Genomic DNA, 26,431 nt, shown 5'->3' with positions numbered 1-26,431 from the left:
ATGGCCGATCTCTTTCGTATAAATAATTCAAAAGGCACGACAGGAGTTTTGAATCATTCATAGCACTGCTGTCCCCACAGAAACACCTCCTAAAATTGAGGAGCTCGAACATAAAATCCCGTTCTTGCGCCCGCAACATTTCTTCCGATCGCAAAAACGGCAACTGTATTTGCCGTTGTACTCTTTTTCGCAAACATGGCAGAGAATTTTCCATGATGGGAATCTTTCCTTGAAAAGGGCCAGATCCTGTTGCAGCAACAGTTCTTTTTTTTCGTGTAAAAAAATTTCATGTTGCAAAATCGTTTCTGACACGTCAAGTTATGTATCCGTTTCACGAAATTGGCAATCGATCGATATATACACTGTCGGGATTTTTTTATTTTTCGCGATAACAATTGCAAAAATTTTTTTTTAGATTAGCTGAATTTTTTTCTTATAGTAGGTGGTCAAAACTTCAATTTAACTAAAAAATATCAAAATCGGTTCATTTTTTGCCGACTTATAGCTATTTTATAGCGCTCCGATGGTAAATTATTGATTAAAGATTAATATCTCGGCAACTATTCGTCGTCGAGACATCGCCAAGGTCTCATTTTATTCGTTATTCTTTTCTCTAAAATTCTTTTCGGCCATGTCTCGACTCATTCTCAATAGTTTCCGAGATATTTTAATTCAAAGCCCATCGCAAAAAAGCTATTTTCTAAACTATTGAATTTCCTTGCCCAATTTTGTTTACAAATGTTGTATACATTTTCCTGAGTATTTAAAAAAAAAAATTTTTGAAGTTTGGCAAAAAGTTTCGGCACTAGTTTGATAGAATGTCTTTAGAAGTCGAGTTCATTCAAAAAATTTTTAAAACGACGGACTCAAAATATACAAGTCAACGAACGATACTTCCTTGTTGCGCTTGTGGAGTAACGAAACTGTCCACGTTTTTCTCTTAAACAAATGACCGTATTTTGAGCTTGAAACCGTAGATTGCTAGATTACAGAGTAATGCATCGAGTCTTGTTCTTAATTTTACGGTTAGAGAATTTGGTTGATAGAATAGTGTGGGCTAAAATTACTATAAACCCTCCATAAGCGGTTAGTAGATATAATACCAGAAATTATGGCCGACTTTGGTTTTATTTGCTTTAGAACCGACCTGAGAACAAGCCCTGTCCAAAAATTTCCATAGAATCCACTCAAATGCAACAAAATCCTCATAGAATCCTATAGAGTGTATTGGTTTCTACGCGGTCTTTGTCGCATTTGAGTGGATTCTATGGGAATTTTTTGATAGGGAGAAGACTGCTATCGATTGAGAGGTCAAGTAAAAAATTGTCTACCATAGACCTAAAAAAAGGGTTGCCACACTGTAAAAAATCCGGAGTGAATCCGGAGTGAATTCGGAGTGAAATTAAATCCGAATTCACTCCGCATTCACTCCGCCACTCGGAGTTCCGGAGTTTTGAAAAAAATCACTCCGCATGCGGAGTGAATTGAGAGTTTTTTTTTAGCGGAGTGATCTCGGAGTGACGCGGATTTTATTTCACTCCCAATTCACTCCGGTCCGGAGTTTTAATACTTTAATAAATTTATACTAATTTATATTAAACTGTTAAACAATATGTGTGTGTGTGTGTGCGAGTGTGTGTTTGCGTGCATGTGTGTGTTTGGGTGTGTGCAGATGTTTGTGTGCGTGTGTGTGCAAATGTGTGCATGTGTGCAAATTCGTGCGTGTGTACAAATTTGTGCGTGTGTGAAAATGTGTGCATGTGTACAAATTTGTGCGTGTGTGTACAAATGTGTGCGTCTGTGTGTTAGATTGTGTGCTTGTGTGCAAATGTGTGCGTGCGTGTGTGTGCGAGTGCGCGTGTGTGCCTAAATATGTATGCGAAGTTTTTACAGTGCAGGTTGATCGGGTAAAAATATTTGGCCGAAATTACGCGGAAGTCGTGGAATTTTATCAGAAAAAACTGAAAGTTGGTTGAATACACGTCGAAATTTTATTATTCTTGATAAGCAGACCGGAAATTGGCTGAAAAATTGAGTCATCTGATTAGTGTAAATCAAATAAACAAATAAATATTTTTGAACTTCAAGAATTTGAAATTTCCCGCGATTTTTGAGCTCAAGAACTAGGGAAGTTTCAAAGCTGTCTCAAAAATGACCTCTGAATTTTTTCTTCGATGCAACTAATTCTGATTTTTGAGAAAAAACCAAATACTCATACTATCAGTTACCGCAATCATTACTTTTGGTAGTATTAAAAATATTTTCTAGAAACTAAAGATGTTTTTAGTGAAATATAAAGTCATTTTAAATAATTTCATTCCTGGTGACGGTCTCTTCCCTAAATAATAAAACCAAAAATTCATTTACAAAATTATATTCTCAGTATAAAAAAAGATAAATAAATGTTTACATATATTTATAAATAAAAATTAACAATCAACAAATCAACAATCTTTATACATGATCAATTAATTATTAAATTATAATACTAAAGGGTTGATTGACGTTAATTAAAAATCAGGTCCTCAGGTAACTTATTCAGACAATAAAAATAATAAATATATCTATATATAAATATATATAAAACTATAACTATGATATCAACTAAAGAGCAATCATGGGCTTCCATGAATTAGCGTCGCCGTTGGGAGTCAATTCAATGGAAGATTTCTGCGTCGATGAAGGCTCAGATGACTTGAGCATCGAAGCTTTTGGTTCAAAGAACTCGAGAATCGGGTGGTAGTTGTAATTAACTCGTCTGTTCGGTTCTTCGTAGTCTTCTTCGAACTCTCCGTTGTTCAGTCTCGTATTTTGATCGGTCTCCTGATCGAACGCTTGTTCAAACCAGTTGTTGAGGTTCGTATTCGAGGATCCTTCTTCGAGATCAGAGGATTCTCTTCTGAACGGCCGGTTCGGCCTAGCCGGTCGCTTGCTGCTTTTCATTGGCCCTTTGTACCCCGGAGCTCGGGTATTGGGCGCATGTTGCTGGGGCAGTTTATCAAACGGCCGGGTCGCCGACGACGTCGGTTTCTTTGGCCGTGGTCGGGGTACAACGAAACTCGGGTGGTTTGAACTGCTGGCATCCAGCGGTTTTGACCCAACTAAAATTAAAAAATTTATATTTAAAACTCTCGAATATTTTCGACTTTTTTCACTTTTTGTACTCGAAAGTTTTAATTACCGTAATTACTGTCGTATGCTGAAGGCAACTTAGACAAATAACTTGAAGGTCTTTCGAAACCTTTAGAGTGATCGGTAGAAAACTCAGCGCCTGGGAAAACTTCTGCTCCGGGTAATGAAGGATCTTTTTGCACAGGAGGATACAACTCGGTGTAGCCGTGGACATGACAGCTGCAGCAAGAAGGAATTTTGAAAATGTCGATGTGGAGACCAATGTCGTTGTCCCACGTCAATAGGCGGTGGTAATTGTAAACTTGGACGCAAGATGAGCGATAGTTGTCTGATATAAATGAACAACTGGATTTCGGTTTCCTAAAAAAATTTTTTTACATTAATTTTTTTACATTAATTTATTAGCTGACTAATTTTTTTTTTTTTTTTTTACTTACGAGCATTTTTCTAAACGCAGAGTTTGAGTATGATCGCCGGTATTTATTATGTATTTCCAAACACCAGAAGCTGCGCGAGCTAATTGAGGTCGTGCATAAATTACTTGTGATGGACAAGTGAAACCTTCTTCGACGTTATTATCAATAGGTAATGAGTAATCAGATCTCCTGTAAATAAAAACAGAAATAAAGACTGTAAGTAAAGACTAAATTTATAATACCGAAGTTTGCCGAGGTTTAAGAATTTTTGGATTTTTTTTTAAACAATAAATTATGGAAAAAAAAATATTTGAAAAAATTGCACCTATAGTTTTTTAAATTTTCTACATGTGCATATTTTTTTTTTTTTTTTTTTTGTAATTAATTTGTCGAAAAAAAAATCCGAAAATTTTAAATTGTCTGTTAACTCATGATACTGAAGTTAGCAGACGTCTGACAGTTTTTGAATTTTTTTAAAAACGATAAATTACAAAAAAAAAATATTTTGAAAAATTGCACCTATAGTTTATTAAATTTTCTCCATGTGTATGTTATTATTTTTTTTTTTTAATTTATTTGTTGAAAAAAAAAATCCGAAAATTTTTAACTGTCTACTAAAGGATCATCTAAATTTTATTTAAGATCTAAATTATTTTTTCTGGTCACCGTAATTTGAATAAAAGATTACGAGTTGAAGTTACATAAAATAAAATTAACAAATTTAAATATTTCAACAGATCCCGAACTTTTTTGTCTCGTAAATAAAACCAACAAATTTTTACAAACAATCGTCCTTGAATAAATATTAAAATAATTAGAAAGCCTGACGTTCATCGACACTTTACTTAATATCGAGTGAGTTAATGAGTTATTTAATCTGTCAATTTACCTCTTGATCTCATTATTCTCGTACCGCTCGTGTCTAGTTTCCACTGGGAATATCTCAGTTTCGACGTCGTCGTATCTATCCTCTCGCTGGATGTTGTAATCCTTCAGCAAGTGGTCAACCATATCTCTGTTCCCTCGCAAACTTCTCAATATCGCGTCTCTAATTTATAAAAAAAAATATAAATAAATAAATCACTCAATTTATCTCAATATATTTATGTAATACTTACTGAGGATAATTGAGAGTTTTCAAACAAACAGTTTTGCCAAAGAAAGTGCACTCAGAAGTTGTGGGCTCACGTCTACTGTCACTCGGCTTACGTGTCGGTCGCTTTGATCCTCTCAGTGGTTCTGTATTCAAAAATTTAATTTATAAGACTAATTATTTATACTGTAAAAAATCCAAAGTGATTATGAATTTTACTTCAATCCGAATTCGATTTCGGAGTTCCGGAGTGAAAAAAAAAAAATGACCCCGCATTCGGAATAAACAAGAAATTTTTTTTCCGCGGAGTGATTTCAGAGTAATGAGGATTTTATTTAAATCCACAAACTCCGAACCGTAGTTTCTATACTAAAAAAAAAAATCCCTGGAGTTGATTTCCCTCTGAGAGAATTGAGAGGGACCACTAGTGTGAAATTTTGGAAGTACATTTTTAAAAATTGCTGCAGTTAGCAGTTATGACTCGAAGACAAATCATCCGATCGATTTGATTCCTATTACAGTTTCTTATATATATGTTTCTCCATACCATGAACTTCCAATTTTTTAATCGAATATAAAATTTAATTTCGCAGGCCAAAAATCATCAAATCTTAGCGCAAAATCATCATAAATTACACGCTTGACGGTGTACAAATTTTTAATTTACACTGCCTAAATTTAACACGATATTCAGTGTAATTTTCACACCGAAATTTGTACTCTGAGTCATTTTTTACATTTACACTACGCTGGGTCCAAAAAATTTTTTACAGTGTGAAATGTAATTTCGCAGGCCAAAAATCATCAAATTTTCGCGCGAAATTAAAAATTTTTCTTAAAAACTCTACCATTTTGGTGAATTTCAATTTTTTTCTTAACCCGAGGGTCATGCTACAGAAAATACCTTCTAGTTTAATAAACTTTTAGCTTTTTTTTATTTTCTGTACTGCGAAAATCGCTATCACTGCATCAGTAGGGCTTTTTTTTAGCCTTTGGAAATTGTGAATAACTCGCTGAATTAAAAATTTTTTCGTCCAATAATTTTATCATATATTTTTATATATCCACAAATATGTCCTTAAAACACTAAAACATTCTATGCAGTAATTTTCTTCAAAAAAATTCCCAAAATCATTTTTTTTTCAGGCGGTCGAACTAGTGGTCCCCCTATAGAATAAAAAATCCGCCCTAAATTTTCTCCGAATTTAACCTGCGTTCAATCCGCAAATTTTCTGCAGTCTAATAATTTATTTATTCACTTAATTTAACAATAAAAAAATACAATACCTGGGTAAACATTTCTGCGATTACTATTTGGTGGTCTACGAATTATTTGAGGTCTATAGAAAGGATGCCGACGATTGCCGACTCTTGAATGTCTTAACTCCATTGCCTGTAAATAACAACAACAAATAAGTAAATTGAATAAATTAAAATAATAATACAATTAATAAAATAATTAATATATATATATATATATATATATATATATATATATATATATATATATATATATATATATATATATATATATATATATATATATATATATATACACATTTATATATATCCATATGTATGATGAAATACAATATTTCTCATACTTGCAATGACTTAATTTAATTTTCTCTAGTCATGCACTAATTAAGCTTTAGCTTCAGCTCTTACTCTTTTATTGTGGAGTATAAAATAATAATAAATATATATAAGTACGAGTATGACTGTAAGTATTAAAGAATAAAATAAAACCCACGCACGAATCGCGAATAATTATTTGCAGATGATAACTCTGTTAGCAAAAACGGATGAAAACTTTCTAAGCTATTTAAAACAAGAGTTTTGACACTAGTCATTAGTAAAAGTAGGCAATTATATGTGTACTTGAATCGAGTAGCTGAGCTGTAGCTTTATAATTTACCCGTATAAATATTATTAGATGTATACAATTTCCATTCGAAAGTCTATACTTTATCATGTGGGTACACGGATACTTTTAGTTGAGTTGTTATGTTTTTTATAATTTTTATAATTAGATCATCAGTACCTCTGGTAAGGCTTCGGGCAACTCTTCATGCTCGATTGAGTCGTCTTCAGACGAAATTGGTTCTGCATCCGGTTCCGATCCCGATCCCGATGATACTGTCAGCTCTCTAGCGTTCTCGCGACCGATTACTTCTTCATTTGAAATACTTGAATTTTTTAATGTCTCTATTGATTTTTCTGTTGAAGGAATCTACGAAAAAAAAAAGAAAATTAGTTATTTGTAGATTAGAAAAAAAAACTAAAGACAGATAATTTTTTCCACACTTCTAAGAAGTTCTATAGAAAATTGAAATTTACGGATCTATGCTAAGAAAAAAAAAATTTTCAGTCTTCTAAGAAATTCTATAGAAATTTTACACTGAAAAAAAATAAATATTTGTGGCTTTTTTTCAAATATTTCTTAATGACAACCCTGATTAAACAACTGAATTCGAGCGAATTAAAAATTTTAATTCTGTTATATTCTGTCGGATTCTGCAAAACAGAATTCAACTGAATTGAAAATTTGAATTTGAATTAAACAGAATAAAACCGATTTAAAAATTTCAAATTCGTTTTAATTCAGTTCAATTCGGATTCAGAACCAGAAATTGGAAAATTATTTTCGAATTAATCAGAATTAAACCGAATAGAATTATTTAAATTCGTTTTAATTTGGACAAATTCTGTTTTTCCTGCCGAATTATACAGAATTTATTTTTAAGTTAGGTACCGAATTAACAGAATTTATCTGAATTAAATAGAATTAAAAATTTAATTCTGTTTAATTCGATCGAATTCAGTCGTTTAATCAGGAAAATAAATATATTTGGTTCAATAAAATATAACAGTTGATTCAAATAATTTTATAATTTGACGGAAATATATCATTTATTTGTGGTAAGTAATTGATATATTTGTGATGAAGATATTAAATTTGTGATAAATAACTTAAAATTTGGGGATACTATACATATATTTGAAGCCCTTATTTATTTATAGCAATTAAATATATATTGGGCCATATCCAAATATACGATATCTTTGGCTCAAATAAATTTTTTTTTCAGTGTGCAGAAATTTTATTGAAAATTGTAAATTACGAGCCTATGATAAGAAAGAAGAATTTTCCACACATCTAAGAAATTTTATAGAAACTCTACATGGAAAAAAAATAGATGCTGCGTCAGGACGCAATCCTGTGGGAGTAACAGAATTTTCATGTTATAGCAACAGGACATATCCTGTGGAAGCAACAGGAGAAAATTTAAATTATTTTCCAAGCTTTGAAATTTTACTATACTGATAAAAAAAATTGATTCATAAAAATTGTTCTTTATTCTATTGATTCTACAGGACAGAATTCTATTGCAGCAACAGATTTTTGTCCTGTTGCTTCCCGGGAATGTGTCCTATTGCTGTATCACGAAAATTCTGTTCCGGAAACAAGATTTTGTCCTGTAGCCCCGACTGGACTGCGTCCTATTTCTTTTCCGTGTCCAAAAATTCTATAGAAAATCGTAAGTCACAGGCCTATGATAAGAAAACCAAATTTTCTACACATCTAAGAAATTCTATAGAAAATCGAGGCTCAGGGTCTTACGGCAAGAAAAAATAATTTTCCATTTTTTTTTAAATTTAAATAAAAGTTTTAATTATTTCTAACTTTCGTAAAAATTTTAATTAGTAATTGTTCATAAATATTTACCGTTTTATTATCAACGATTAATGACGTTGATATTTTTGTTTCACCTAGTGATTTAATTGCCGTTTCATTACTTTTATTATCAGCTTTTGCTAAAGAGAAAACCAGGACCACCTGTAAAAACATTTCACATTAGAATTTTCTCGCATGTTTATTTATATCTTGATTTAACAGCGTACTTGAACTTGACAACAAAATAAACAAAATAAAGTGAAATCAATCGGAGATTGGCAACAACTTTCGTCGCATTTATGATCGAAAGTGAATGGCAATTATACAATTTTTTAAATTTAATTACTCAACATACAAACCCACTATATAAACTTAATGAAAAATATATATACATCTACATATATTTAATAATTAACACCCACATGTCCACAGTGACCTACAATCAGAATTTCACTGTCATAAACTTGATGGTTTACGAATTAGTGGGTCACTGACTCACTATTACTAATTAATATTCCAAATTACCAGTAATCACTTATATATTTACCATATACATATATATATATCAATATTAAAAAACAATAAAATCACTCTTACCAGAATCGTCGATTTAAATTTCATGTTTAGTTTAAAATTCCTCGGATTAAAATTTAAATTTAAATAAACAGTCGGCGCACTCGCTCACTGGGTTGTAAAATTAACAATTAATAATATATAAATATATTAAAAATATATTTATATACATCAGAGCAGAAAAGATAAGCCCGCGTACTGAACAACTCGCAGAGGAATCATGAGCGTGGCGTTGATACTGAGCAGCTACCAGAGAGTACCGTCTTCTCTCTCTCAGCTCGTTAGTTTTACTACTCTGGGTACAGGTTTTGTTACTCTTACCTGCCTCTCGTTAACTTTTTTTTTTTAGGTCAAAAATCACCGGACATATGAAGTGAAGCTGAGCCCCAAAGAGTGGGACAAGTCAATAGTTTCAATCGAATTTTTATAAATATTTTTTATTTACTGAGAGAAAATACTCGCGTTTGCCATTGAGAAGAGTCAGTGATGTGAAGATAAAGATGAAGAGGATGAGGATGAAGATGAGGATGACTTTGATGATAATGAGTAATGACAATTAAATTGGTGAGATAGAGAGAGCGTGGAATTTAAAAAGGGCATGAATAGTAAAGGAAAATTGTTTAGATCACACACTAAATATATAATTATAATCTCTCCTTCTATATTATTCATATATATACATGCATATGTATAGAGGCATGTATATATGTTGAGTATTAATACTACTACATCGCATTAGCCATGACCGAGAAAGCTGATACGAGTCTGTTGGCTAAGAGGAACTCGGTCATCGACATCCAGAGGAGAATAAAGGCGTTCTGATTCTTGCTGTCATAAAATAAACAAAGAAATATTTATGTTTTTTTATATATGTATATATATATATATTTTTTTAACTGGAACAATGTCAGTAAGAAGGTATTTGCATATGAAAAGTTTGAGCTCGAGTTAAATTTGGCCGGTTAATTAGCGGGGATGTTTGGATTGAGGAGAATTTTTATGGGATTTTCTTTCATACGGATTACGAACTTTCATTTAAAAGTTGGGGGTACAGATGACCAGATGTAAAGCGGATAATTTTTTGAGGTCTAGCTTCTCAGGTCTTTAGTAATTGAGGATTGGGATGGTCGGGTAATTTTGTATTGTTTAGATTATTGATTGCGCTGTGAAAATTGGGAGTAAATGCGGAGTGATTATAGATTTTATTTGAAAGAACCCGAGTCAAAATTAAAACACTAATTCGAGCCTCAAAAACCTCATTTCTTTTGATGTTGTACCTACCGCTGAATGTGAAATACTATTTTGACCCTCACTATACTCAAAATAGGGTATGGAGGCCGAAATTCGTGTTTTAGAATAATATTTTCAACCTCCAAAACCTAAGATCGCTTTAAAACCCTATTTTTTGGTACTTCAGCCTACTAAGAGTATAAGTAGGTTAATTTTACGATTTCATGGAACATAGAATTTCGTCAATCTACAATTGAAAATATTAACTAAGTCCCGTTTTCGACTTAGAATTTTTCAACTTTATGCGCTCCATAAAATTTTCCAAGTTTTTATTTTAACTTTGAATGCGAAGTACTGAAGTAGAGACATGTTTGGACAATTGAGTTTGTAATAACTACAAGTAATGCAAATCGTATACATGATCGATTCGTAATGAACTACATTTTTTATTAAATTTATAAATTATGAATTATGAATTATCAATATATATATATATATATATATATATATATATATATATATATATATATATATATATATATATATATCTAGATGTAAATTTATAAAATTATCTACACAGAAAAAAAGGTTTACTTGAGCCAAAAAAATATTTTTCTTCCTAATAATTTTTTGAGCGGAAAAAAATTTTTTTTTCAACACACGAACTTTCACTTATTTCAACAAAATTAATTCTCTTGCTATATGAAATATGTATCTTAATCCAAGAAAATTTATTTAAGTCAAGAAATTTTTTTTGTTTTGAGAAAATTCAGTCTCTTGCTCCAAAAAATTTAGTTCTTAATAGAAGTAACCTTTTTGTAGAATTAATAAATATTTGTTAACAGTTAATAAATTATTTACTAAATACGATTTATTAAATGTTTATATATATTTGTTTACAGTTATATTTATTAACAATCTTCGAGCAAATTCAATTATTGATAGTTAATAAATCCTTCTATCAGTATATATATTGTCATATACAATTATGTATAATTTTATGTAATCATATATAATTTCATATAGTTGTATATAATAATGTTTGTAATTTTTGTACAACTCTATAGAATTATACATAATTTTATATAATTATAAATAATCATATATAAATATATATATAAATAATACAAAATTTTATATAAGTATTTACAATTATATACACATTTTTTTACCCAGGTAAAAATTCTGTATTATTGTGTCTAAGTATATATAATTGTATAAAGTTGTGAAGGCGAATCTTATAAAATTGTATATATATTTCTAAACAATTGTATCTAATTGTATAGAATTTTATATAAATTATACCTAATTATATGTAGACAATATACAATTATATATAAATTATGTATTATATATAATCGTATCTAATTATATAAAATTTTTGTTTACTCGAGAAACTCACAAGTTTATTTTCAGGAAAAGTTAAAAAAAGTAATAGTAATTTTACCACCACAAATGAACAGTACTTTTAATTATTTTATTCAGTATCACAACATTAAATTCTACTTATTATTCTAATTCTTTCGTGTTTACTGGTTGAGCAACAAATAATCGATGATCTATTTTTATAGATATACAAACAGATTTTAAAAATTTTACTGGAACAGCTATAGGTTCTTCAGTTATCGTACATTCATATAAATGTGGTACCGTTATATTTTCGTTGTTATATGACAGTTGAAAAGCATCGTTGAATTCAAATTTTTTTATTATCGCATGATGAGTGCCATCACAGTGACAAGTATTTAAGCATTCGCACTCAGTAATTTTGATGAAGCAACAAACTCTGCCGAAACGTGGTATTCCTGCATGATCCGTATACTGTACGTCAGATGATAGTGTTTTTAAATCTCGTGAATACTGTTCCGAAACATACAATTGACAGTCTTTCAATAATCGATGGTATTTTTTTATGTTTCTAATCGGTAGTAAGTGTTGTACTGCTCTATGTAAAAATTGCGGAATATCATCGAAATAGACATAAGTTCCAACACTGTAACAATGTCTGAATATCTTTTCGCAAATTTTAACTCCGTATTTTCTGATGATACAAAAATCCCGTAAAGGTCCGTCAGGTAGCTGTTCTTGATATTTGTGCATCCTGAGTAACTGACCATGTATATTTGCAATTTGGGAATCAATGTACCTGGTCCCATGTATTAATTTCAAGAATTGCCCATTCAAATCTTCAAAGACGTAGCAAGAAGTTGTCCACAAAGGCCCAATTCGTCTTACATATTCTGGTAAGTGAAGAAGTGAATGTATGTTAATAGAACAATTTTGGAGCCCATAAAGCGTTTCAAAATCACTGACAAATTTATTTAATAACCTTTGTGCTTCATCGATCATTTCATGCGTAATACTATCAGATGAAAGGTATGCAATACCTATAACTAATAGCATAAAATGTTCAAAAAAAACATTTTGCATTACATCAGATAAGACTGGTAGCGAATAATAGAAAAACCACATTCTAAGTTCTGAAGCTTTCCAGTGAGTTAGTTCTTCTATTGTTCGTGGCAATCGGTGGACGAATTTTGGTGGTTTTATACTAGTTAATCGATCATTAATCACCTGAATTACAGGATATAGTGAATAACGAAAACTATTATAAGTACTGTCGAACCACAAAGACAAGAGTTTTTTTACCACACCATTATCTACACAATGCATTTTATCGATTGCTGTTCCTGCTATAAAATCCGGCATTATGTTTGATAAAGCACATGGACCTTTGACTCCAAAGTGTTCGCTGTTATTTTCTAATGCAATATTTGCATGCTGTATAGACTGCTCAGTTGTTCGCATACTTGGATTTTGAGTGAATCTGTAAACGTGCGTCGTTCCCCCAGTTGAACAACGATAACTCTCTCCTGGTTCTAAGCAAACTGGGCAACCATAAAAACCATTGAACTGTTTAAAGTTTAGAAAATGTGTTTTGGCAGGATTATCGCACGTACCAAATAGCAATGCTGCTTGAACAAATATTTCCTGTCCATCAGATAGAGCATACTTCACACCTTCAAGAAGTTTTGTGAATTGTGAGTGCAGCTTATCGATAAATAGATTAGCATCAGGTTTAGTTTTACCAAACCACAATCCAGCTAACAATAAGTTATGACGCTTGGCCCGTTCTTTAAAAGGTAATTCGTTGATCGTTAAGTACAAAGGCCAAATACTTATTTGTGACGATTTGAAAACCGGAACACCATCAGTATACCACATGAATGATATATTATTTCGGTTAGATAAATAACCGTTGCTCTCAATATTTTTGTATAAAGAACCATCGTAGACATCATTCATGATATTTCCATTCAAATATGGCTGTCGGAACCGGTTTTGCAATTGTTGGTAAAATCCTGGCCGGTTATATAATTCTTGCAGTTGCTCGGAAATTGATAAGGTTATAAAGTGAACTGTTTTGCTGTTTAAGCATTCTGGACAAGCTTCATTTGAAGAGGTTAAGCCTTTTAGGCAATTTGAACAATAATAATGTTTCTTATGATTAGTGTAGTTATAATTTCCCAAAGCAAAAAACTTTTTGAATTTAAACAAACTATTTTTATGAAGACCGTCACTTAAACAATGTAAATTTATTATAGATATAATGTCAATAAGACATGACTGCGTGATGTTATGAGTAATTAACAAAGTCGCAATCAATAACATACTTTGAGTAATTGTTAATGGTGCTTCATTGTAGAGAGGTAAATCATAATTCAGATTGTTAGTGTCTCTTAAGTTCTCCTCTTCATCGTCTTCTTCAGCAAAAATTTGTTCCTCTTCTTCTTCTTCTTCTTCTTCTACTTCATTCCAGACAACATTAGAAGTGTGAATATTTCTATTTGGCATCATAACTTCTTCTCTCTGTTCATGCACATCATCAGGATAAAGATTTGCATTATCCACATCGTAATGTTCTTCATTGACAGCTGCTAAACCATTTTCTGCTACTACGTCATTAACCCTAGGGTTAATCAGTTGATTTGGAGTCTAAAAATAAATATTGTAATTTAAGTAATAGATTTATATTCTTGCTTTTTGAACTATGATTAAAATTTCACATCAATTACAGTATTTTATTAGATGATAAATTGAGAAATGATAAGTCATTTTTTGCTTAATTTTTTTCTTGAAACAAATGTGTAAATACCAAATAGACTTTTTTATCCAATAAGTATCAACTTACGGAATTTTCGAGGATATTTCGTTGTCTTACACAGTCCATCGGCCTAGCATCCACTATGTTTTGAAACTCCAAGACTCCATCCAAGTTGATCTCGTCTTCATTTAAATTGTTTCTATTTTCAATAATGTTGTCATCGATTCTTTGGTTCAATGGAATATTATCAACCTAAAATTACGATGTTAATGCTATTAATGATATTTAGTAATATTATGAAAGGTCAAAAATTATTTACAAATATTTTTTTTTTTAATTTATTTTAAATGCATGTGAAATTTTTTATTTTTGTATACTCAGAATATGACACTGATATCAGTCGACATCTGAAAATTTTTTAATTTTTTTCTATCAAGTTAATTTTAATAAGAAAAATTTAAAAAAAATCTCCCATAAAAAAATTTTAAAAAACTGCGAATGAAATTTTTCGCAATTAATTTTTTTATAAAAAATTACTTGCTAAAAAAATTTTAAAAATTTTAAGATGTCTGCTGACTTTAGTCATACTTAGAATGTGGTGAAGAGTAATAAACAAAACTTTAAAACACTAACACACTCCAATTTGAATTGTCCATTGAAATATAAAAATTTATACTTCATGATTATAATAATTTATAATTATTTACTTACTTCATTATTGTTATTATTTTGCGGAAGAACATCATTTCTTGTTCGAATACTATTGAGATAGTCTCTCTTCCTTCGTTTAGACAAATCATGGAAACTTTTGTTAGACATTTTCACTTTTAATACCCGATGGATTCTTAATCACAATAAATATTAGTATATTTGCGTATCTCTCTTTGAATTTTGAGTTTAACACTCAATTGAAATTATTTTTATTGATGCAAATATTACTCGTTGTTTATTAAATGTACCATGAGGTTACGTTGAGACTGTTTACATGCGGTATATATTTATAAAATACATTTATAAATACTACGTGAATTTACTAACACATCGAAAAAAATTTAGACTGGAACGCCACCAATCTTAAAAATGCGTAATGATCTAATAGTACGATATTATTGGTTGTTTAATTAAAGAGTTTCTGAGTTTTCAAATTTCCCGCCACTTTTTAGCCAATCACATAATTATCTGTGAAACCCAACAGAAATCGATCATGGCGGAATCAACAATAGGAAACAATCTGACGAACGACCTTTTTCAGAGCATTATTGTGGTTATTTTAATACTCTCGCCGTGTTCTTTTTATTATTTAATATTAATAATAATAATTCATTCGTAATGCCACCCAAAAATAAAAAATTGGAAGATTTTACATATGCATTGATATGGTTCATTCGTACCAAGGAAAGATATGTAGTTGAAACAAATAAATTGCCAAAGACTCGCCGGAAGAAAGGCAATGTAATAAAAATTCTATGGGAGGATCCAAGTACTCAAATCAGTACAAGATATGAGGTGAAAATTCTTGAATTTGATAGTAAGTATAAATAAATTATTATGTATAATATTTTTTAATCTCATTGGAAATTTGCAGTTGATTTATTAACGAGGTTATGTTTTGCCGTAGTTAAGTCGTGAAAATATATTTTTTTATGTAATATTTGAAAAAGTTGACAAAATTGTATTTATTATTTTATGATATTAAAGTTAGCCGACGTTTTTGACATTTTGATTTCTTTTTTTATTTATTAAATTATGAGTAACTAACATTTTTTAAAAATTGTACTTTTACTTTTTCAATTTTTTTGCAAATGAAATTTTTTTTTTATTAATTTGTAATAATTTCTTCAGCGAAGAAAAAATTATAAAAGTGTTTTGAGATCAGCGAATTTAATTTTCATATTATTTTAGTGTTTATAAATTTTATCTTCTTAATTTTTATAACTTTTGGACTAATTATTATAGATGACAAAACAAAATTGTCAAATATTCTACTTGATGAAGACGGCAATGTGTGTGATGAAAATGCCAAAGTGTTCTTCAGATCAGTTTTAGACAAAAAAAGGTTACTACAAGAAGGAGCAAAACTAGACGTAGCTAAAAACAAAATTCAAAAAACTAGTCTTGCGCATGTAATAGCTAAGAAGAAACCGCTATTTGAACATACCGGGAGTATTATAAATAATCAAAAAGCTAGCGGCTCTCAAACCAATGATTTTCAACAGCAATTTATAGAGAGTGCTACAATTGAATGCAACGACACATCTTCCGATAACAGTAGTCCGATAAAAATAGTCCATCAAATGAACACTCCTGGAACTGCGAATGATTTAAACGAGACAAATGAAGAAAATATCCAAAGTCTCGAGTTATCTGATGAGAACGAAGTAGATATTGGAGCTTTACACACATTTTTACCAGTGACGGGCAAGTATATATATTTTGCAAATTTTTTTTAATTATAGAATTCGTTTTAGAGGGGGTGAAATAACTAATTATCATTGAAATTAAAAAATATTTCCTTGCAAAGTCGAGTTACTGTTTATCAAAATTTTGTATGAATAGCAATATAATTTTACATAGAAAAGAGATGATTTTCTATGTATTGTAATTAATTTCAATAATAAAACAAATAGACAATTATTGGTTGACATTAACTATTACTTTTCTGTCATTTCAACAGCAAGTGAAGAAAATAAAAAATTTTTAAAACAGATCTATACTGGGTTATCTGAAGCTTATGAGCGTCAACAAATTGATTTAGATAAGGTATTCTTCCTTTTATTAACGTCATTAAAATTCAATTACCTGAGTTATTATTTTATGTTTTGTTTCATCTAAAATTGGAACGAATACTTCAATTATTTATGTTATCTTCATTTTATAGAAAATCAAGATTTTCAAAGTCGATGGACACAATAAGGTACATTTATCAATTTTCAATTGTTAATTGAATTAAATAATTTATAATAATTTCAAGAATTTTTTTTTTTGTAATATTTTGTACGAATGAATATAAAATACTTTAATTTCAGAAAGAAATTTCTCCCAAATGTGGCATTTTCTTGCCTGTTAACATGATTGAAACAATTGAAAAAAAAGCCTCCACTGAGACAGATGTTACTGATTGGAAAATATTAGTTAAACTAGCTTTAACAGAAATGTATGGAGATGGCCTAGGTGATTTTTGTGCTATTGGTCGAAGTAAAATTTCATCGCGTCCTTCAATTGATCCTGATATTTATAAAGGAATTTTTGGTAAGAATTTGAAAAATTTTTAATTTCAGTTGGCAATATTCTTTACTGAAATACGTCTTCAACAACTTTTTAATTAAATCCATAATTTACTTCATAAATTTTTTATAATTAATATTGTAAAAAAGTATCATAAACTATTGTAGCAAAATCATACAATTGCTTATTTCATTTGATTTATTACATTTAAACTTTTTATTTGGATGGTAAATTTTCGTGTGCTTGATTTTAGAGCTTTTACAGTTCTAAGAGTAACCCAGCTTTTGCATTGTTCAAGAAATAAGTTATCATAATGTAATCTGTAAGAAAAATCTAATTGATATATTTTTTATATTTATTTTTAGAATGGATACTCTTGAAATCAACCGAAAAAATCACCAATCATGATTATACAAATGAAATAAACAGAATAATCGGAAATAAACGAAGTTCGAAATTATCAAGTTATAATTCTAAGGATACAAGTGCTCATGAATTTTTATTTTATAAATGTGATATAATTTTTTTTTATTTCACAATAATTCCATTTTTGTCAATTAAATTTTTTTAGTATCCCAAAGCAACCTGTATTTTTTGAAGCAAGTCATCACTGCAGTTGAGCGGGAAAACAAATGGCTCGAAGACTCCGATGATCGTTTTAATTTAATTAATTTGGTAAAATGAAATTTTTTCTATTTTTACAATTAAATTTACAATTGACTTTATAATCAATTAGATGTTTACAATCAGTATTAAATTTTCACATTGACTTTCAGAAATCTGGGGATGATTTTTTAATACCTGGACCCACAAAGGTAAAATTCTATTTGATATTTTGTTATTATTCTTTATTAATAAAATTTCTGATTACAGGCTCGAATCTCAGAAACTCATAATATTTTTTTTCCAAAGTCCACTATAGCTTTTATTGAAAAACGAACAGAAAGTTCCAAGAGCTCGAATTTGTCAGATTGGAGAAATCTAGTCAAAGAAGCTCTTATAGAAGTTTATGGTAAAAATATACATAATTATTGCGCTAAAGGTACGAGAGTATCACGGTTGCCTATACATCCACAGTTATATCAGGCAATACTTGGTAAGCTTTTGCATTAAAAAAATTGATGAAAAATTTTCTCTTTCGTTAAATCATGAGAAACTTAGTTTTGTTATTCTTTTTCTAGCATGGGCTAATAGTCGTTCCGAACAACAAATTGATGAAGCTGATTACGTAGGTCATATAAATAAAATAGCTTCTAATAAAAGAAAAACAAATAAAAGCAAATCGACCAGTAAAACTTGTTCTAAACTCAATGATCAGCAAAAGGTTAAACCTAAAAAAGCTGTATCGGAGTATAGTTCCACCGCTGAGATTCAGAATTCTCCTGTGAAATTGAATCCTCCACTGTCAAAACCTCTGCAATACTTGGAGCCACACATTGCTTTAGTGAACTCAAATTCTAGGACTGCTGATTACCGAAATGAACTTTCTCTAGAACCTGGGATAACTTCAGAATCTGAATTCCAACAACACACTCTGCCAAATATTATTCATCCTATGAATCTAGCCACCAAGATTGTGAACAATCAAAATCCAGTGATACCAGACGCAAAGAATGTTGATGAGCAAAAGTCAAATCTGTTCGACCCTCAAGTTATTTTGCCGGCAGAACCTGACTATATTCCAGCATGTGATTATTCGGTAAACAGACACTCTTGGACCACTCAAGACCAATATCCATGGGCGACACAATCTTCGATAGATTCATCATACCAGTATCCAAATTGGTATTGCTCTGATCAACATTCAGGATTATACACCACTCAACATTATAATTATTATCCTCCAGTTCAAAATTTTAATGAGAACAATAAGGTATTTATGCAGCGTGATCCTAAAGACTGTGAATACCAATACCACAATCAGAGTACTTCGTTGATTACCGATTCCGGGAACTCAAATTTTACAATTCTATAATATTCAAAAGTTTCTTAACATAAATTTTAATTTTATTTGCATGTTTGTTTATTTGTTTGTTTATTTAACTGAAGTTTTATAAAAGTTATTTGTTTTCTCAACTTTGAATAAAAATATATAATTGAATAATTAAAATCATTGCATTTTATATTATTTCTGGTGTTCGATTTTCGCGTCTTCTCTTTCTGAAGTAATTTGATAATTTTAGTTATATTTTGTAAAATTTCTGAAAATTATAATTAATAAATAAAAAAATAATTTTTAAATTTTAAATTTTTCCCGCTCCCGGCAGCCATTTTGATTTCCATTCCTTCTCCTTTCCCTTCTTTCCCCGCACCTGATTCAAATTGTAGGCTTTGGAGGCTCATTTTAGGGTTCTGTAATACTAATTTCAGCCTAAACTTGGTAAAAGCGGACAAAAATACCAAGTTTAGGCTGAAATTAAGTTTTCGTTGTACAGCTGGGGCTTATCTAAAAAACTAATTTCAGCCTCCTTACCCTCGAGTAGAATTTGGAGGCTGAATCTAGTTTTTTAATTTTGACTCGGGAAACAAATGAGATGAGAAAATATGAAAAATTCATTTTCTTTTCTTTTTGTAAATATATAATGCGTAATGCGTTCGCGCGGTAATAATCGAATCAAAAATTTGAAATTTCATTTTTTTTTTTTTCCAAAAATATTATTTCCAGATTGATATTTTTGACATCACCCATATGTCATATCGACGTCATAGAATGTCACAGACATCACATTTACGTCATGTATACGTCAGTAGTAAGACCAAGAATTTGGTTTTTGCAAAAGGGAGAGATAAAAGATGGGAGGAGCTGAATTTCTGATTGGTTGAATTTTTATAGATTTGTATTTGCTTATTTGAATGGACTGAAAAGAGAGATGAAACACAAATAAGTTTAACCAATGCAAAACAAATATACTAGTCACATAACCATGTATATTTGTAATCTTGATGTGGAGCTGTGTAGTTATATCAAAATTTTGTCGATTTTTTCAATCCAATCCGGACTTTGAAAAAATCCATGTTTGTAACTTTAGTTAACAAAAAAAAAAAAAAAAAAAAAAAAAAAAAATGGTCTTTGGACGATACAATAGAAATTCGTTTCATTTCATTTTGTCAATTTTTTTTTTATTGTCTTTGATTTTTAATGTAAAAGACTTAAGAGAGAACTTTGTTGGGAGAAGATGTATATTAGGGTGGGCCGAAAATCCGCTTTTTTTGAATTTTCATTTTTAATACCAAAAATATTTTTCTTTGTACAAAAAAAAAATTTTTCGAAAAACAAAAAAAATTTTAGGTCGATATCTTAGGCTCGCCAAATCCCGCTAAAGTCAAAAGTTGTTTAAAATTTTTTTTCAAACTCATTTTGATCGCAAATTTAATTTTCTACAAAAAAGGTCCTATAATAAAATTATGTAAAGTTGATAGTAACAGAGATAATTGCAGTTTTGTTTTAAAAAATATAATTTTTCAAGATATTATCACTTCTTCAGGGTAAAATATGAATTTTATCATATAAATTTCATGGAAAATCTAATTTCTTACAAAATTGGCTTTTTGGTAAAAACTTGAAATTTATAGTTAATCAGAAACTGGCAGTTTTATGTTTCGATAGTCACATTTCTCGTTATTTGGCAGCTTTCACCAAGAATTGCTATTATCTTTGTAACTATCAACTTTGAATAAATTTTTATTAGGTCTGTTATGTAGGAAATTGAATTTCCTATGAAATTTTTATGATAAAATTTATTTTTTACCTTGAAAAAGTTATAATATCTTGAAAAATTTCATTTTTTAGAGCAAAATTGCAATTATCTCAGTAACTATCAACTTTACGTAATTTTATTGTAGGACCTTTTTTGTAGAAAATTAAATTTGCGATCAAAACAAGTTCGAAAAAAAATTTTAAACAACTTCTAACTTTAGCGGCATTAGGCGAGCCTAAGATATCGACCTAAAATTTTTTTTGTTTTCCGAAAAATTTTTTTTTTGGACAAAGAAAAATATTTTTGGTATTAATAGTGAAAATTCAAAAAAAGCGGATTTTCAGCCCACCCTAATGTATATGGAAGAGGAGAAAGTCACCGCAGCAGCGGAAGTAGTTCAGTGGTCGCCACTAGAGCGCACTCAGCCTCTTGTGCTGTCCCTGGTTAGATAGGTATTTCAGAGGTTTTATATTCAATACTAGAAGACAATTCTGGCATCGTTATTTCTCTGTAATTTGACAGAGTGCCAAGTATCTATTTTGGTCGTCATATAGTAGATGCTTAACTACATAATGATATTAATAATTCCTTGAATAATTACCGACCAATATCTTTCTAGTTGAAGTTTTATTGTCGTGGATGACGACGAAATTGAGTCCCATGCCGTTTTCTCATGTGCGAGTCAGCATTCACAGGCGTCGAGTACGTCCGATCGCAAAAACGGCAACTGTATTTGCGTTGGCTCTGGAATTACAATCTGTGCAAGTTGAGCAGGTTGCTGCCCTACAGTAAGAGCTGCTAACTGTTGACGCAATTGGCGGATCGTTGCTTCTTGAGCAGTGATGATTTTCCTACAAGGCCCATGGACATCAGAGTTGCTTCTAGATGTGCCAGGTCTAGGAGATAGAGACCTAGCCCTTGTAGACAAAGTCGACGTCGTCAACCACTGTAAGGGTTTCCCTCTAGACATTGATAATGCCGAGAGGAAGTTTTTTACCTCTCGAACATTATTATCTATGTGCGGCGCCTTAACGCACATGATGACATAAATATTGGAAAGAGTGGCGATCAATGGCCGATCTCTTTCGTATAAATAATTCAAAAGGGAAGACAGGAGTTTTGAATCATTCATAGCACTGCTGTCCCCACAGAAACACCTCCTAAAATTGAGGAGCTCGAACATAAAATCCCGTTCTTGCGCCCGCAACATTTCTTTTTGAGCGTTCGTAATACCTCCAACGTCGAGAGCGGTGGCAGACTCCGACCCCGGCATGTCGACAATGATAAAAGTCTGGTCTGATGTTCTGTGTCTCTACAACAATAAATTTCAAAAAAATAATAGATTTCATTTTTATATTCGATACTAGAAGACAATTCTGGCACCGTTATTCCTCTGTTATTTTACAGAGTCACTGTTACCTGTTTTGGTCGCCATCGACCTAAAATTTTTTTTTTGTACAAAGAAAAATATTTTTGGTATTAATAGTGAAAATTCAAAAAAAGCGGATTTTTAGCCAACCCTAATGTATATGGAAGATGAGAAAGTCACCGGTGCTAGACAGTAGCGGAAGTAGTTCAGTGCTCGCCACTAGAGTGCACTCAGCCTCTTGTGCTGTCCCTGGTTAGATAGGTATTTCAGAGGTTTTATATTCAATACTAGAAGACAATTCTGGCATCGTTATTTCTCTGTTATTTGACAGAGTGACAAGTATCTGTTTTGGTCGTCATATAGTAGATGCTTAACTACATAAAGACATTAATAATTTCTTGAATAACTACCGACCAATATCTTTCTAGTTGATGTTTTATTGTCGTGAATGACGACGAAATTGAATCCCATGCCGTTTTCTCATGTGCGAATCGGCATTCACAGGCGTCGAGTACGTCCGATCGCAAAAACGGCAACTGTCTTTGCCGTTGTACTCTTTTTCCCAAACATGGCAGAGAATTTTCCATGATGGGAATCTTTCCTTGCAAATGTTGCACAGGAAATCGTTGCACTCCGGGATGGCAGTAATGGTGGTTAACCAATCGATGGCCTTAAAGTCATCGGCTGGAGTCGCCAACCCCGAACACCGGTGAGATATCCACAATTCTGAATCCAAGCAACCATTTGTCCTGACGGAATCTAAAAAGTCATGAACAACACTAGTGTGTTCCGGATTCCCTTGATCTTGAGGCGGTAACGCCAGAGCCTGTTGCAGTGGCGGTGACGCAGGAGCCTGTTGCAATGGTTGTGATGTTAAATGGGATTGTTAAATCTCCTGAAGTAGACGGAGAGCCCGTCAACCTTAACAACATCTCTGTTGTTATCGAAAGCCTTTGGCCAAGCTTGAATGATAATTTTCATTTCGAGCCGGAAACAATTAAATACAAAGAAATATAAAATTTGAGTCTCAATACTACTCGACCGATCGACTACAAAAATTATTTTTTTTATAAAAATTAAGTTAACAAAATCAAGTTAACCCAAAAAGTAAAAGGGCGCGTAAATTTTTTTTTCATCGCTAATTGATGAATTGATTAGTAAACATTTTCTACACTTGAAAATCAAACATTGTTTTCCCAAAGCTAAAAGGGCGTATGTCTTTAATTATGCGCTCTTTTAGCTCTAGGAATTTGAAAATGTTGTGACCAAAAGCTAAAAGGGCGTATAAATTTTTTTTCTGAAAAATTTGGTAAAAAGCTTAGCCAAAGTCTAAAAATGAAAAAAAAAAAAAAATGATATTGAAGTTAGCAGACGTCTAATAATTTTTAATTTTTTTTAAAACGATAAATTATTAAAAAAAAAATATTTGAAAAATTGCACCTACAGTTTTTTGAATTTTCTACACGTGCATATTTTTATTTAATTTTTTTTTTTTTAATTAATTTGTTGAAAAAAAAAAAATGTGAACATTGATAAATAATAAAATAAAATGAAGTTTCAATTATTAACAATAATTGATTATTTAGTGAATTGACGTATACGATTTTATTCTAAATTCAGTAAATATTTCCAAGGATTTAATATAACCACATAGGAAAATTCAAAAACATGTAGTTTAAATTCTATAATATGAAATTTCAAGCACAAATGTATGTGTTTATTGCGTTATATACAATGTTTTGAAAATTCTTTTAACAGTGTAAAGGAAAAAAAATTGTTGGTTTCGTTCCGATTTCAGAGTTTCTATGAGAAATGTTTTTCATTAATCACCGAATTACTGACCTGTGTACCGAAGTAAAGTAATCGCGGTCTTCTCTTAAGGTTTTAGAAATTTCTGAAAATTACTTAATGTTTCCCGACTTTTAACCGAAGTAAACTAATCCAGTCTCCAAAAATCTATTTTTCCAACTCAATAATTGACTTTTTAGGGCAAGTAAATAAATTTGTATGACACAATTTGTCTCAGAAACTTAAAAGCTCTAAAGTTTGATGAACTAACCGATATTGTCTGGTGTAAACTCGGTGGCTGTAACTCTAAGAAATCAATGATCTGGAAAAAAGCTGTGAGCGATAAATAGTAGACAGTTTTATGGATCCATTGCAACCAACGTTTTATACAGATCTTATTCATTGTACGTACTTGTCTCTTTATTCTAGAGAGTATCAGGATAAGAGCAGCCGTTCGGTTGTACCAACAATCCACAATCCACAACCCATTGAACATTCACTGGCATCGCGGTAGGTACAGGGGTGGTACAAGGCTGCCAGAGCTTAGTTATACCTCACTGGAGAATGCAATGGAAACACTCGTGATACAACGAGATCCTCCGCGGGCCTTCACGAACCACATCGCGATTTAATACAACTGAGGGAGTTTACGAGTAGCGCAAGAAGATAACCGAGGACACGTTTTCTGCGTGAACTCGACAGTCAGGGAACTGGGGAAGTCGGGAATGCAGTCGCGTGTTTAACAATCCTTAAAATCTCATGTATTGTCAACCGTTTACTGATAACTCATACATTTTTTTATTTTACTGCCCGACAATGATAAAAAAAAAATTTTTTACAAAAAGATTCACTGCGGTCCTAAAAAAAAAAAATAAAAGTTGCTGGCAATTTAAAAATCTGACAGAAAAAATTAAATTTAAAAATTAATTCAGCTTCCGACTTTGAGTAATCGCGTTTCTGTTCTTTGCCCACAAGTTTGCAGTGAAAGCAAGAGAGTTACTGAGAATCTGTTGACACACTTCGCGATCAGATACGTCTATTATTTGATAAAACATAAAACATGAATATGAATAAAGTCAAAAAAAAAATGATCCTGAAGTTAGCAGACAGTTAAAAATTTTCGAATTTTTGATTCAGCGACTTAATTTAAAAAAAAAATAAAAATATGCACATGTAGAAAATTTAATAAACTATAGGTGCAATTTTTTCAAATATTTTTTTTTTAATAATTTATCGTTTAAAAAAAAATCCAAAAATTATTAGACGTCGGCTAACTTCAGGATCATGAAAAAAAATTTATTTAAAAATTGCGGCGGATTCCCGACTGGCGATCAATCAGTTAATTAAATTCCTGTGGATCATTGAGTAAATAAATACTGACTCTAGTGATTGTAATAATCGATTTGCGAACTAGAGGCCAGTGTACACGTGCCCTCGCCTGGATCTGCAATTTGTTCAGCCGGCTGATTAAATTGGCGCACACGGAATACACGCGCTTGCTAGCTAAGGATCTCTGATTCTGTACCACTGGCTCCTTAATTAATTTAATTAGCGCGGGCGTTCCGAGGCGAGAGATTGCAATCCTACTTGCTGCTCTTGTAGACTTAACTCCACTCGGTTACTTATATCTATCTAAGATTCTTCTTTCTTATATTTTTATTTTATTTAAAAGTTCTATGGCGCTAACCTTGACTTCACTAAACATTTATTTGGTCAATGACTCGGATTTTAATTTATCTACTGCTTATTATCTATACATTTTTTTTATAATCAATATTAAATATTATCATATATTTATTTTAATAAAAAATAATAATAATTCACTGAAAATTTGTTAGCGCTCAGCACCCGAGTTAGAGGGCATCGTAAATTTTAAGTAAAATAAAACAAAAATATTATGCACTTTCCCACACTGAAAAATTTCCACTAAATTTTACTATGGGTGCGTAGTAACACCGAACTATAAGAAAACTGGTACAAAATTTACAAGTGTCCCATAGTAAACGTATGCGCAGACTACACAATTGTGGCCTATGCGCATACATTTACTATGGGACACTTGTAAATTTTGTACCAGATTTCTTATAGTCCGGTGTTACTATGCACCCATAGTAAAATTTAGA

The 26,431-nt window shown here is 31.1% G+C and overlaps 3 protein-coding genes across 3 annotated transcripts; 1 reads left to right on the top strand and 2 right to left on the bottom strand.

The window, feature by feature from the left end:
- Window positions 1-2,364: 2,364 nt before the first annotated feature.
- On the bottom strand, window positions 2,365-9,180 carry LOC130667766 (neurotrophin 1). The gene is made up of 9 exons (XM_057469601.1): window positions 8,918-9,180; window positions 8,372-8,482; window positions 6,686-6,874; window positions 5,929-6,034; window positions 4,667-4,787; window positions 4,438-4,596; window positions 3,570-3,737; window positions 3,182-3,492; window positions 2,365-3,101 (listed from the first exon to the last, which is right to left on the bottom strand). The coding sequence occupies exons 1-9, from the start codon at window positions 8,939-8,941 to the stop codon at window positions 2,605-2,607; spliced, it is 1,686 nt and encodes a 561-aa protein (XP_057325584.1). The 5' UTR covers window positions 8,942-9,180; the 3' UTR covers window positions 2,365-2,604.
- A 2,323-nt stretch (window positions 9,181-11,503) lies between these two features.
- LOC130668547 (uncharacterized) lies at window positions 11,504-15,841 on the bottom strand. Its single transcript, XM_057470886.1, has 3 exons — window positions 14,940-15,841; window positions 14,316-14,480; window positions 11,504-14,119 (listed from the first exon to the last, which is right to left on the bottom strand). The coding sequence occupies exons 1-3, from the start codon at window positions 15,045-15,047 to the stop codon at window positions 11,633-11,635; spliced, it is 2,760 nt and encodes a 919-aa protein (XP_057326869.1). The 5' UTR covers window positions 15,048-15,841; the 3' UTR covers window positions 11,504-11,632.
- Window positions 15,423-19,510, top strand: LOC130668548 (uncharacterized). The gene is made up of 10 exons (XM_057470887.1): window positions 15,423-15,756; window positions 16,185-16,646; window positions 16,903-16,988; window positions 17,107-17,142; window positions 17,255-17,477; window positions 17,819-17,938; window positions 18,025-18,128; window positions 18,230-18,268; window positions 18,327-18,549; window positions 18,635-19,510. Exons 1-10 carry the CDS (start codon window positions 15,558-15,560, stop codon window positions 19,426-19,428), a joined length of 2,286 nt encoding a protein of 761 aa, XP_057326870.1. The 5' UTR covers window positions 15,423-15,557; the 3' UTR covers window positions 19,429-19,510.
- Window positions 19,511-26,431: the final 6,921 nt, after the last annotated feature.

The sequence above is a fragment of the Microplitis mediator genome, chromosome 5 (assembly GCF_029852145.1).
Source record: "Microplitis mediator isolate UGA2020A chromosome 5, iyMicMedi2.1, whole genome shotgun sequence".
NCBI lineage: Eukaryota > Metazoa > Arthropoda > Insecta > Hymenoptera > Braconidae > Microplitis > Microplitis mediator.
The sequence above is the reverse complement of the archived record's forward strand: the minus strand, read 5'-3'. Positions and strand labels throughout refer to the sequence as shown.

Excerpts from the sequence above, each read along its gene's own strand:
- LOC130668547 (XM_057470886.1), bottom strand. The coding sequence starts at position 15,047 with ATGTCTAACAAAAGTTTCCATGATTTGTCTAAACGAAGGAAGAGAGAC. Across the intron at positions 14,481-14,939 it reads AAAATAATAACAATAATGAA|GTTGATAATATTCCATTGAA; the intron begins GTAAGTAAATAA and ends TCGTAATTTTAG. Across the intron at positions 14,120-14,315 it reads GAAATATCCTCGAAAATTCC|ACTCCAAATCAACTGATTAA; the intron begins GTAAGTTGATAC and ends ATTTATTTTTAG.
- LOC130668548 (XM_057470887.1), top strand. The coding sequence starts at position 15,558 with ATGCCACCCAAAAATAAAAAATTGGAAGATTTTACATATGCATTGATA. Across the intron at positions 17,939-18,024 it reads TTATAATTCTAAGGATACAA|TATCCCAAAGCAACCTGTAT; the intron begins GTGCTCATGAAT and ends AAATTTTTTTAG. Across the intron at positions 18,550-18,634 it reads GTTATATCAGGCAATACTTG|CATGGGCTAATAGTCGTTCC; the intron begins GTAAGCTTTTGC and ends TTCTTTTTCTAG.
- LOC130667766 (XM_057469601.1), bottom strand. The coding sequence starts at position 8,941 with ATGAAATTTAAATCGACGATTCTG. Across the intron at positions 4,597-4,666 it reads AAAACTCTCAATTATCCTCA|AGACGCGATATTGAGAAGTT; the intron begins GTAAGTATTACA and ends TTTATAAATTAG. Across the intron at positions 3,493-3,569 it reads CTGCGTTTAGAAAAATGCTC|GAAACCGAAATCCAGTTGTT; the intron begins GTAAGTAAAAAA and ends AAATTTTTTTAG.